Source organism: Hyposmocoma kahamanoa, unplaced genomic scaffold (assembly GCF_003589595.1).
Source record: "Hyposmocoma kahamanoa isolate Upper Pololo Valley unplaced genomic scaffold, ASM358959v1 93, whole genome shotgun sequence".
NCBI classification, from domain to species: domain Eukaryota; kingdom Metazoa; phylum Arthropoda; class Insecta; order Lepidoptera; family Cosmopterigidae; genus Hyposmocoma; species Hyposmocoma kahamanoa.
The window spans coordinates 25,567,618-25,580,317 of NW_020654810.1; the positions used below are offsets into that span (position 1 = coordinate 25,567,618).

The 12,700-nt window shown below is 42.6% G+C and overlaps 2 protein-coding genes and 1 non-coding gene across 7 annotated transcripts in view; 2 read left to right on the forward strand and 1 right to left on the reverse strand.

Annotated features, from left to right (window-relative positions):
• The window catches only part of LOC113237291 (ester hydrolase C11orf54-like), a 74,297-nt gene extending 70,558 nt beyond the window's left edge, over positions 1-3,739 (forward strand). Inside the window, exons 2-6 of the mRNA XM_026473681.1 lie at positions 1,303-1,529; positions 1,641-1,820; positions 2,894-2,990; positions 3,136-3,302; positions 3,472-3,739. Of these exons, the coding sequence (XP_026329466.1) occupies positions 1,303-1,529; positions 1,641-1,820; positions 2,894-2,990; positions 3,136-3,302; positions 3,472-3,645 (845 nt within the window). The 3' untranslated portion in view covers positions 3,646-3,739. The remainder of the gene's footprint in view (positions 1-1,302; positions 1,530-1,640; positions 1,821-2,893; positions 2,991-3,135; positions 3,303-3,471) is intronic.
• Positions 3,740-5,764: 2,025 nt separating this feature from the next.
• LOC113237633 (E3 ubiquitin-protein ligase rififylin) lies at positions 5,765-11,610 on the reverse strand. Of its 5 annotated transcripts, none has more exons than XM_026474240.1 (7): positions 10,993-11,610; positions 9,924-10,112; positions 9,380-9,460; positions 9,002-9,160; positions 8,598-8,762; positions 6,066-6,248; positions 5,766-6,001 (listed from the first exon to the last, which is right to left on the reverse strand). In XM_026474240.1, the coding sequence occupies exons 1-7, from the start codon at positions 11,222-11,224 to the stop codon at positions 5,826-5,828; spliced, it is 1,185 nt and encodes a 394-aa protein (XP_026330025.1). In that variant the 5' UTR covers positions 11,225-11,610; the 3' UTR covers positions 5,766-5,825. The 5 variants fall into 5 exon arrangements, with proteins under 5 accessions (XP_026330028.1, XP_026330025.1, XP_026330024.1 ...); XM_026474239.1 differs by having other exon boundaries at positions 9,380-9,478; XM_026474243.1 differs by lacking the exon at positions 9,002-9,160 and having other exon boundaries at positions 5,765-6,001.
• A 1,008-nt stretch (positions 11,611-12,618) lies between these two features.
• On the forward strand, positions 12,619-12,700 carry Trnas-uga. Its single transcript has one exon. It is a non-coding gene; the product is annotated as a tRNA-Ser (tRNA).

Here is a 12,700-nt window from a genome sequence, read left to right on the forward strand (position 1 = left end):
TGCTGTCCCGATTTTTTTCTACGTCCTGTAATGCGTCTTCGTAATGATGTCCTTTTTTTGTTATATTGATCGATATAAGAAACCATTTCCTACATGGGTTTGTAATGACGATTTTTCTGATCTGAGTACAAAGATATTTTTAAGAAACATCTCGTCTGTGTTGTCGAAGTAGCGTAGTGTCTGAGTAAAATATGTATGTCTAAGTAACGTATTGTCGGAGTAGCGTGTGTCGAAGTTCGATTTTAGAGTCTTTAACTTGTACTTTAAAGTACTAAACATAATCAACTTCAAGAATGTTGGTAAAAAACGACAACACAAAAATAAAAGCTCTTAATTTAAATCTAGTCTACGAACAGGGTGTACGTACGAAGACAAGAACGTAATCAATTTCAATTGTACACAAATGTTGTTATGAAAAGAAATTGATACTTCATTCTAGTAGTGAAGAAATTCGTTATCAAATAGGTAGCTTCAATAAAATATAAACAATGCTATCAATTTTGAACTAGCTTCCAGCAAGTAATATACACAGTTTGATAAGAGATCCTGATTGGAAACCAACTTGGAAATCAAAGTATTAACTTTGTTGACCAAGTACCAGATAATTATCTAGTTAATTACAGTAATTAAATAATTACTATAATAAATAATGTATTAAACATAATTGTAATATCTGAAAAGAAATATTTATTAGTATACTGGCTTAACTGTCTATACGTATTATAAAACGTATGCTTTACGTTTTAAGATTATTTATCTGTTAATTAGGCAATCGTTCTGAAGTGCACTTAGAAACTGGAAAAAATGTAAACGTGAAAAGTAAGAATGTTGTGTATTGTCGAACAATAATAGATTAATAAAAAAGTCCAATATAATTGAGCTTCCAAGTGGATTCCAATAATAAACAATCGCAAAATCTCTTCAGTATCTAATTATGTAAGTATTTGTTCGATATAAGAGTACACACTGCAATAACACTATACACACTCATGATATAAGTATTTACGTAGTTTATTTTATTTTCTGTTTCGGGACGCATCCGTCCGTCAGTCTCACTCACTCGGCTAGGGCCCATTGAAAACCAGCGTCACAACCTAGCCTTGGTTGTGACTTTAGCTGAATGGGATCCTTTTGTACACGCCACAGCCGCACACATGTCAGTATAGTATTATGTAACTTGTTGTTGAAATGTTTTTACGCTGTTCTTTGTGTTATTTCTGTTTTAGTAATATTAGTCTTTGTTTTTGTGTTTTTTTTTATAATGTGGCGTTACAATAAATAGTTTCTATTTCTAATTATAAGCTCTTGTTTTGCACAGATGTTTCCATGTTTCTCAAATCGAAAACGTGACAGGTCTGACAGGCGACGCGAAACTAATAGAGCTGGGAGGGCCGCCATATCTGTTGCCGTTGGTGCAGCGCGATAAACTGTACGACCTCGCAAAGCTGGCTGGTTATCTGCACCGCGACCCAGCCTTCATAGCCGGTGCCGGGGCGGGGCCCTGGCCCTACATCGGGGTTAACTGTGAGGTAAGTAAGAGTCCGAAGCATATTACTGATGTATATAGGATAATAACAACTAAAGCATGGAATCTGTTACAGTACCATTTTAGTTGAGCTGTAATGGTAACCCTGTTGCAGGGCATTATCAACTTAACTGTGAGCAACGGCACGGTGAATCAGGGCACACGGATCACGTCAGTGGAGCCGGTCGGCGCGGCCAAGGGCAACAGTGGCTATCTGACGCGGCGCTTGCCGAACAACGAGACGCGGTCGGCGCTGCTTGGCAACTATTTGCTCAGTGAAGGCAAGCCAGGAAAGGTAAATACATTATCTTCTTATTCCCAAGTATAAAATATTCTAAGTCTTTGATATTCTTAAAATACATACATAACGTACGATTACATACACACTTGCGCACATACTAATATTTTTTTACTTCGATTAACAATTGGTCTCACAAATATGAACTTGGCAATCGTGAAAGCAATTTAGCTTAGCAGTACTTGTGCTCATCTATGAGCTTAGCTCAGTTGGGAAACTATGGCTAAAACTTCATAGTTCATTCATCTTATTGTGTAATTAACCAATGTTATATATAGCTAACTTGTTATCATTGTTCTAACATTTATAAGAGATTTTTTAAATTTCAAACGCAGTACGTAAACATAGAATAATAAGAGCAAATAATGCCGTTCCTGCCGGTTTGGCGTAAACGCCATACACTTCGCTCGGAGCGTAGGGTTGTTATATTATTATTTTAATTGTACCTACAGGTTGTAAACATAAATTGAAAAAACTAAGGTATTCGTCACAGTATTCTCGTACTATATTGAAATAAGCTTTCTAAAATGCAGTAGGTACTTACTAATTGATATTTCTGTACCAGCATCTCGGATTGCTATCTTGATTACGGATATGATGATAAATTAGAAATGAAATGCTGAACATTTCTGAATTTAAGGCACTCTTGATGAAACTACCACAAACACTACAATAAACACTTCTACGTCTTTGATGTCATTTTTTAAACCCCGAGCGACTGCGTCAATCTACAATTAAGAGCGCGTGTGCCGACTCGCGCTTTGCAACGTGAGTGCACCGTGAGATTATGCGTATTTGTTCGTCCGTACACGGCGCGTGGCGGCCGCGCACACATACAAGCCGCGCCGCTACCTTTGTATGGAGTTAACGTACTTGTCTTATTATACTATGGCATGTATATACCATAAACATCAAACAAACGACCATATAACATAAATAGTACAGGATTAACAGTTTGCAGTTGTTATAAATTAGAAACAAACATTACAAAATGTAATAGTATTTTTTTATGTAATAATAATTAGTCACTCACAAACTCAAAACCATATTTCCGCTAACGTTTATTTCAGGTGCTCAAAGTAGTGGTAAAGAAGCGTATTGGTGAGGCCAACTTCATCACGGCCATCAGGGAGGCGTTGAAGAACCATTACGGAGACAAAGTAGTCGGTTAGTTCATGCCGTACCTCTGCGGCAGGCCGCTTTATCCAACTACTTTTTAGACATCTATTATCGCGTCGGATAAAACAATGTTCCATACCACATTGGCACTGTCAAGAAGTATGCACAATTTCCTAACCATATACGTGTCAAGGTCTGGGCGGCACGTTCGTGGTGCGCGCGGGCCGCGTCAAGCACCACGTAATGCCGGACTTCTCCGCGACTCCCATCTGCTCCGACGCCGAGGTTGACGCCTGGTTGCATTACTTCGAGATGCGCGCGCCCATCACGCACGTCGGCACACTCGTCACCGGCGACCACGTGAGAGCCTTTTCTGCATCATAAACGAATATGTTACGCGTCTAACGCGATCGTTACGGTTCTATGGTACGTTCGGTAGGCCCCAGCGGTTGCAGCCGACACGACTGTTAGATTTTCGAAGAGTTGTCTTCGTTAACTTGCCAAGAGTTAATCGCTAATCGTCCGGCAGGGCTTGGACCTGCGCGTGCAGCACTTCCACGGCTGGGGCGAGCACGGCGACGGCGGACACTACCACTACGACACGACGCCCGACGTCGTCGAGTACGAGGGCTACTTCGCGCTGGCGACCGCCGTCGTGCGCGTGGACCGCCCGGCGCACACGCACGCCGTGGGCCGCGACTAGCCGACGGCGCGTCGCTAATGCGCCCTGATGTCCACGAAATGACATTGCACTTTCAAAAGGATGGGATTCAATAAAAATCCGGAAATAATGACAACTTTGCGTCGATTTATTTACATTTCAATTTGATAGTTACAAGCGTCAGAATTGAAGTAAAATGACCATGATTGTTTCAGCTGATCAAACATATATTGAAGCTACAAAATCGGCACGTCTTTTTGGTGATTGTTCGCACGATTAGTGTATAATGTAGCCAAACCTTAGATAAACTCCATACGCGTAATATGATTGTCTAAAGGTAAAAATGTAAAATAATCGTTATAAACCCTACCAAATACAAAAATACTATTCGCTATTTTATGTACAATGTTTTATGTCAATTTGAACTACACGGAGAATTCATGAGCTATCAATGCACACATAATTTTTTACCGACTTCAAAAAAGGAGGAGGTTCTCAATTTTATGTCAAGTATATATTACGCGATTACTATTTGTGAACCTATTTTGATGGGTTCTATTTAAATTTGAAAACAAATATTCCACCTCTAAGGGTGGCAAACTAGGGGATGAATCCGGTTGCGCCTATTTTTCCGGTAATCGATTTCAATAAAACTTGGCAAATAGATGTAATTCCACGAACTTTTGAGGTCGGTTCGTATTAAAACGTTACAATTATTAGATTTGCAGTAGATATTTTGTTGTATAGAGGCTCCTCAACACTTGCAAATACTTTAGAAAATTGAACCTCCGAATGATTCAAACCAACATTGCAATACAACAATCGAAAAGATGCCTCGAGTCGAGCCAATGACTTGATTGCGAAGATGCTTTATTAAGCCTTGCGGGGCATCGGGCGTCCTGAGATCCATTTGAGCCCGGCAGTTGCGCTCGGACGTTACTTCGCTAACACTACAAACCTACTGCACACGTAACAACTAACGTGGTACAGAGCAACTTTGGCCGCAGCGAGAGTAAGCAGAGGGCTAATGAGAGTTACTTTATACACTATAGTCATAACTGCGACTGTCGTTCACTACGTAATCTTCGAGAGTGTCCGACTTATACAAAATGCGTACAAAAATAAATTTACAGCTCGTCGTCGCTAGCGAACTACGAAACAATTTACAAGGCAGTGTCAGCTAGTGATTTTAGTGGAATGTCTGATCGTACACTATCCATCCACTGAATTTGAATGTAGAAGTTGGAGGCACTGCGAGTATGTTGCGATCTCACGCGGTTCACCACCACCGAAAAGGTTTACAGAATTATAATATTTTGACGAATATGGTCTGTGAACGATTTCAATGACTTCTCAGCGCAGAGGTCGAGGTGGTGGCGTTTCAAAAACTGAAGAGTAACTTGGTTACATTCAACAGATAAAATTACAACAATTTTGTAGATCTACCTCTAGTATAATTCCCTGCTCAATTAAAACATCCAATAAATTCATGGTATTTTACACATATTTACAATAAAGTTTACAAGTAACGTTTAAGAGTACGAAAACTAATATCTAAACAATAAATGACTGTCGCGACAAATATTTCACTCGTAATCCTGGACGAGCACCGACTAATGGGCAATTTGTGGTATTGCTCGAGACATTCTCTTGAACAACACAAGCCGCAAATGACATTATAACAGCATTCAATATAAACTGATTAGTATAAGTACGTGCGATACAAATTTAATTTTATTTACACATGTATTTCAATGGTACTCCGATCGAAATAACTAGGATATAACATGTTAAGTGTATTGTCATAACTACGCGAGTGTTTCGCCATCCGGAAGTAATACCTTTACAATGGAGCAGCGTCACAAATAACGAACCATTTGTACCGTTTTATGGCTATTTGTGACTTTTAGACAACTTTGGGACTGTTTCGATATATTTCTACTTAGCTATTTCATTAAGACGTGGATAGACGTAGAATTAATTTGCTAAGACTTAGAAGTGCTTCGAGGTACAACAACAGTAGCCGGCGCCAGCACCGATTTTTAAGTCCATTACACAGGTAACGTCGCTGTTTTCCACATATTTTTGAACGTATTTTCGAACTTTTCCTCTTTTTATGACGTTCCAGTTCGCACCACTCACGCCGGGCACGGCGGCGGGGGCGGGGGGGCCGCGGGAGGGCGCGGGGGCGGAGGGCGCTCGGCCCTCGGCGGCGGACGGGCTCAGGAGCGGAAGAAGCGCACGGCGCGCACCACGTACTGGCGGCAGATGGGGCATTCGGCCAGCTGCTTGGAGCAGGCGGTGCAGGCGGCGATGTGCCCGCACTCCAGCAGCACGCACTCCAGCGGCGCCGCCATGCAGATTTTGCAGCACTCTTCCAGGGGAAGGTTGTCCACCTCTGCAACGTTACACGGACGCTTAGTTGGGCGGACGGGGACCGGCGCCCCTTCGCGGACACTGACCGTCCCGGTACTGGGCGTGGTCGCGCCACAGGCGCGTGGCGCGCTCCAGCAGCTCGGCGCGCTCCAGGCAGCCGCGGTACTCCACGCGGTTGCGCGTCAGCAGCTCCTTCAGCTGCTTCACGTTCAGCAGCTCCAGCTCCTGCGCGCTCCGGAAGCTCTCCAGGTCCACCTTCTTCGGAGTCGCTGGAACCACACCGACCGCGCCATTCATTCTAGCGCCTCCAAAGACTCGTCGCGGCCGCGCACGGCCTCGGCAATAAGCGAGTATATGAAACCCCGATACAACCAGTCTCGACGACGTTTCCATCCCACAAATGAGCCCTCCGAAATCTTGCATTACTACCGCCACTAGATTACCGCTAACGGTACCATAAAAAGCGATTGGCCGCTTCCGACGGGCCCAGCCCGATGTTATGTAGTATTTAGTATCATTTTACAATCTTGTAATGTAATCATTTCTAAATTATGCTTTTATATTTATATACAATCTAAAAATCCTCGAAAACGGGCGTGGCGATATCATACGGTATTTGGACGTGGAAATTGCTCTGTACAATATTATATATATATATATATAAGTTCTTACTCACTGATAGAAATAGAACGCATACTTCCCGATATGGTGGAAAAAAGATATTTATGTCGTTGTACGCGGATAGGCTTCAAAGAATCAAATATGAGAGAACCTGAATGTGGAAAATATGAAAGTGTGATCAACGGCCTGCAAAAACTATGATATATATATAGAGGGAATATTTGTGCATTTTTATGAGGTACTGGTCAATTTCTGCCGGAAGTAAAAAATTTTCGAAATTCAAATAAACAAAATGGCCGCCATACAAATTTCAATGTCTTTTATAACGGAAACTATTAGAGATAGGTAGGAGGGTAACATTGGTCAACTGCCTGGGTTAAAAAAATTCAAGATGGCGAATTCAAAATGGCGGCCGAAGAAAAACTTGGTTCAATCCTGCTGAAAATTGGTAACTTTAGGAGTCCTTAATCATAATTTGGGGATAACAGTATTTTTTCGCTATTTTTTAGTATGGCTGCCATATGAGCGTTTTCTTCGTCAAAAATAGCCGCTGAAATAGAATTGCTCTGATTCGGTTGAAAATTGGGGAGTACAGGCCTCTAGAAGTGATAATAATTTGTAGTCAAAATTTGTTTTTCGCCATTTTCAAATATGGTCGCCATAGAAGCGTTCGTCAGTGACAGAAAAAAGTTACTCTGATTTCTTTGAAAATTGGTATGTGTGAGTCTCTAAGGGTCGTATTCCAGAACTCTACTCAATGCTCAAGTCAGGATTGCAATTGAAACACAAGCACTGGAAATACAACCCTAATGGCAGGGACTTGAGTATGATTTTGAGTGCTTTAAGTCATACTCAAATCCTGACTTGAGCATTGAATAGAGTTCTAGAATACGACCCTAAGAGTGCTTGATAATAACTTGTGATCAAAATTCGTTTTTCGCCATTTTTGGATATGGCCGTCATACAAGCGTTTTTGGGCGGCTGAAAAAAGTTTGGTCTGATCCCTTTGAAAATTGGCATGTGGATGTCTCTAGGAGTGCTTCAATATGGCTGCCATGCAAACTTTTTTAGCGGCATATAAAAATTTGCTATAGTTCGACTGAAAATCGGTATGTCGGGGTCTCTATGAGTGTTTCCGATAATAATTAGTGGTTAAAAAATATTTTTGCAATTTTTAAATATGGCCGCCATTAAAAAGCTATATTTTTTTAAACGAAGTCTTAAGAGCCGAGGGCGCAGGCCGAGGTCCACGAAGGGCGAAGCCCTGAGCGTCCGCGCGCCATCGTACGAGGTAATATACGAAAGCGTAACAGATTACGAGTACGAGATCTCTCAATAGTAAAAAGGCATGCTTCCCGATGTAGTGGAAATGAAATGAGATTCTTATAATAGCGTCGTTGTATCTCGACTGTCTCTCTGTTAGATTTCTTTTTTTTTGGAAGTTATGCCAAAGAGAAGTATTTAGGGGGGAAAAACACCCGAACAAACTTCTGCCGAATTTCCTGTATTATGAATACCAGAATAACGATAACTCTGAGGGCAATACCCAGAATACTCAGACCAAAACCAACTTAGAAATGTTCGTTCCTTATATTGGCCCAATCGGACCTCCCCATCAAGCACCCAAGGTACTAACCGCTATGCCACCGAAGAGCATGAGCACACCCCGCAATCTGAATCCGACCACGCGCCGCAGGCCGAACCCGACCCCACCGTAGGTGGGGTACAGGGCTCGTATTTTATGTAAGTATATTGAAATGTGTGTTATGTTATACTCGATATTTATAAATTCGCCGCCGATGGGCAACCTTGAGTCTGAACAATGTATGTATTACTTCGTTTTAAATATGGCCCTCTGATTTCGCTTAGCTACAAGCTTTTTATCTCACATCACAATTATCTGATACTAAACTGCGTGCAACGCCCTGATCGATTGTTACGTACTACGATCGCCGTCGGCGGAGAGCGGGCCCTCTCTCGCCGACCGCGACACGTACCGGGCGTGTCGTCCAGCAGCGGCTCGTCCTGCAGGCTGGCGGCGTCGGGCGAGTGCGCGCCGTCGTTCTGCCGCAGCTGCAGCTCGGAGGCGGCGCGCCGCAGCGAGGCCGGCCCCGCCGGGGCCTCCGCGCGCTCCTCGTTGGCCGTCATCAGCACCTCCGAGTCTGACGAACCGGTCCAAAAGGTGGCGTGACTAGGGGACGAGTGATTCTCCCTGACCGACCGACCGCCGCGGGAAGCCAACATGCCCCGGCACCGAGCGAAGCGGATGTAGTCAGTCACGACTCGCGACGGCCAAGCGACTCGCGACGAATGAGCGTTATTACGAGTGGAATAAAAATGGACAAACACTGAGCAGTAGATTCCTCCGAAGTGAACACTGTGCGCAGAAGCGAAATCTCACCATTGGGCAGGGGTTCGGCGGGACGCGTGACAAATTCCCAGCCCGCGTCGTCGATGTCTTCGATCTCGAAGCAGTCGGCAGTGTCGACGCGCGCACTGGCCTCCGACTCGCTGGGCGACTCGGAGGCCGGCACGGGCACGCGGATGTCCGGCTCGCCCCCTAACGAGGGGCAACTGTTACTCCTTGTACAGGGTTTCTTGCAGCTTTCGGTATTTCTACATATTTCTCTACCTAACAATCATTCGTGTGCACCGAAGCTTGCGACAAGTAAGCGAAGCGGATGACTTATATGAAGCACAAAATGTTATAAACAGTTTTTACAACCATACTTTTATACAAAGTATTTCCCACAAAAAAAAAGCACTGGCCATTGATTACCTGGTCTGGTAGTGAAGCGCTCCCTTCGGGCCGTCCAAGCGCCGCCGCCTCCGGCGCTGCCCGGCGGAGCGTGCGCATGCGCTGCATTCACACACGTGCCTGTAAGGCATTGCAATGATTTGGATGTCTGATATGGGCAAACAGCTGTAACCATGAAATAGCCACAAAAACTTTAACAATCCATCAGACATTAGAGGAGGCATTAGATTTTCTTTTAAACAAAGATTTCTTCATGTAACAACAGTTTAACATTATCACTTTATGGTAACATCTGATCATTTCCACATTAGTAGCAGTAGAGCTTCTCATGAAAGAATGAGCATTCCTGCATTCTGGTTTTGAAGGGTAATGGTGCTGCTCACATTACAGGCACATGAAATTTGTCAACTTTAAGTCTTATGGTGACGTGTGCAGGAACAGTGTCCCTCAGATTTTTACGATTTAAAACCTTGTGGCACGGTAAAAAAAAACATTGCTTGACAGCACCATTGCATGAGTTGATACTATACTCGACAACTGGTTTATAAATATAGAAGTGACTGACTGTTAGGAACAGTTGGTTGCTGGCTTGAGGGTTGGTTGCGCAGGTCCAAGGCAGAGCTGATGAAGTCATTGATGTTGTTGGTGAAGCCTTTGAAGGAGGAGAAAGGGGAGCCCTCGGGGTGCGGTCCTCGCCGCCGGTACGCCGTACTGTTCACATGATGCACGCAAAGTGAGACTAACTCTTCTTTCTCTGCAACAAGTACACGTCGTATGTAGTCAACAAGTTTTATTTTTAGAAGAGTTAATAAATTTACAGATTCACAATTAATAGGGTACCAAGTTTCATCAAATCTCTTAAAATGATTATAATTTTCTGAATTTATTGCAATTGATTACTTTGAACTATCAAAAGAAATCTTAACCGCTTGGACAGCAAATATCTTGAGACTGTGGTTTGGTCCCATGATTTCTTTAGCAACCGCCAGTGTTTTTTCCTTTTTTCATTGTTAATAATATGATTATTACACAGATAGAATAATTCACAGGGATTGGTATTAAATGCCAGAATTGACATGTGGCAGGCCTTATTCACTGAACCATGAAGTCTAGACACAAAATTTTATGGCAATTGATGGATAATCCAGTGAACAAACAGGCTATAGCTATATTATCAAGAAATGATAAGGTTCCTACCCTTGGAAGTACAATGTGTAAAACTACAATATCACACTAATTTACTAGTGTGTCATTTATAAAAATCTGACAATCTAATTACAAGAGTTATGTTGCACAAACTTTTCTTTATGCATAATATACAAGATATTCATGAAGTCTAAGCCAAAATTCATGAAGCCCGTTGTCCACATTTATTTTGTACTGGGTCAAAGAAATTTAAACTACTTTTTTGGCAAACTTTCTTGTATTCAGAAGTGTAATGACCAGCGGAAACTCTATATTCTAATCTGCATCTGCAGTTTGCATTAGCACAGCAAAAACGAATTACAACTCAATAGCATTGTGATTGGATTTTCATTGTCACAAGATTAAGAATGATAGTTCTAGAATGTTATCTAAGATAATGCTCGTGATCCAAGGAACTTTATCGCTACAGGTCGAAGTGGGGTTCTCACCGACGCAACCGCGAGTGGAGACATTCTGGCGCTGTAGGAAGCACTGCAGATCACGGACTTTGAGGTGCGCGATGTTATTGCGCGCCAGTGGACGCGTGGAAATTGCACGGCACGGCGCGCACATACCGCCGCTGCGTCGCAGGCACGCCGCGCAATACAGCCGCTCACACTCTGAGCACGCGCGCTTGCGCCGAAACACGCTGAACTGCACACCACAGTTCTCGCACGGCATCCTACTACTTCCGCCGCTGCTGGTCCCTCACACACCCGATATCATCTATCGCTACCATGCTCTGCTCCCGCACTCCGCATCTAACTACCATGTCATGCACTCATTATTCGCAACACTTGCACATTCACACTAGTTGGTTCACTTTCCTATTATAATGTACACCATTTGATTCGAACGTTTTCAAGGAATTAAAGCTTTAGTAGCGTAAAAACCATAACATCACACAGCTGCCATCATGGAGGAAAACAACATCCCGTTACACGGAGACTTTTAAGCAAATAAATGTCAAAAAATGTAAGGACTCGAATAGAACGTGACGCACATTATATTCTAAAGTACTACTACGGAGCGTAGAGTTGCATACAATATAGGTACATACATTGACCTACAAAAATTCCAATTAAAAATGTTTGTCATGATCGGTTATGATTAGACATACACTACTTATTTTTTTCCATCCCTTATCACCATTTATTAACGGAACGTAGGTGTCGGAGTATTGGATATTTTTATGGCTATAGATAAATGGTATTCATCCTATAATTAGTAATCATTTGTATGTATAGCTTTAAAATCAATATTTTCTTCCGAATTCTACACTCCGACACAGATTACTTAATAGTTACTACGTCATCACACTCTCACATCACTCTCATACAAAATCGAAAATACCTGGCTATAATAGCCTACTAAGTCTGACTAATGATAATGACACCAGGCGCTCACTACGAGTATGAGGAAAAAGGAACTGCACGCGTCAGAGGGGTGACAATAACGTTGCCCGCCGTGTGCAGTCCTGCGAAAACGAATGCTCATAAATGAAAGATTTGTATGAGAGCTTGCGCCGACGTCGGCGCACTCAGCGGTAGGCACTTATCGCATAACCTTGAGCGAGTGACGGAGCCCGGACACCGTCGAAGACAAAATTATCAGATGAAATGTTTAACAATTAGTTCAACTTATTTTTATTATGATGTTAGTGACCTTTCTCTTTAATATACCGGAAATTTCCAAGGCCTAAGGTTTTTACTGAAGACACTAATACCAATAGTAAATTTTTACAATTATAAGTTTAGCTATTTAAAAAAAAGTTTAGGTTAAACTCGGTACAAAGCAATAATTCTCAACGTACAAAAGACGAATTTTCGAACTTAGTGCCCATTGGATTTTAAGTCCTTAACGTTCGTATCAGAGTTCAATTGTTACCAATGTTGTTGAAATGTTGCGTGTGCGTAACTGCGAGGATTGGTAACAAAGTTACATGGAATGTATTAATGTAGCGCTACGTTTAAGATTGAAGAGCGCTATGAGAAAAATAACATTAACGTTACGTAGTGTTAGACAGAGACAGGCGAAATTAGATAGTGTCATTTAATTTCGCATCAACGATCACAGCTGAGGTGTCCGAGTGGTTAAGGAGTTGGACTTGAAATCCAATGGGTATTACCCGCGCAGGTTCGAATCCTGTCCTCAGCG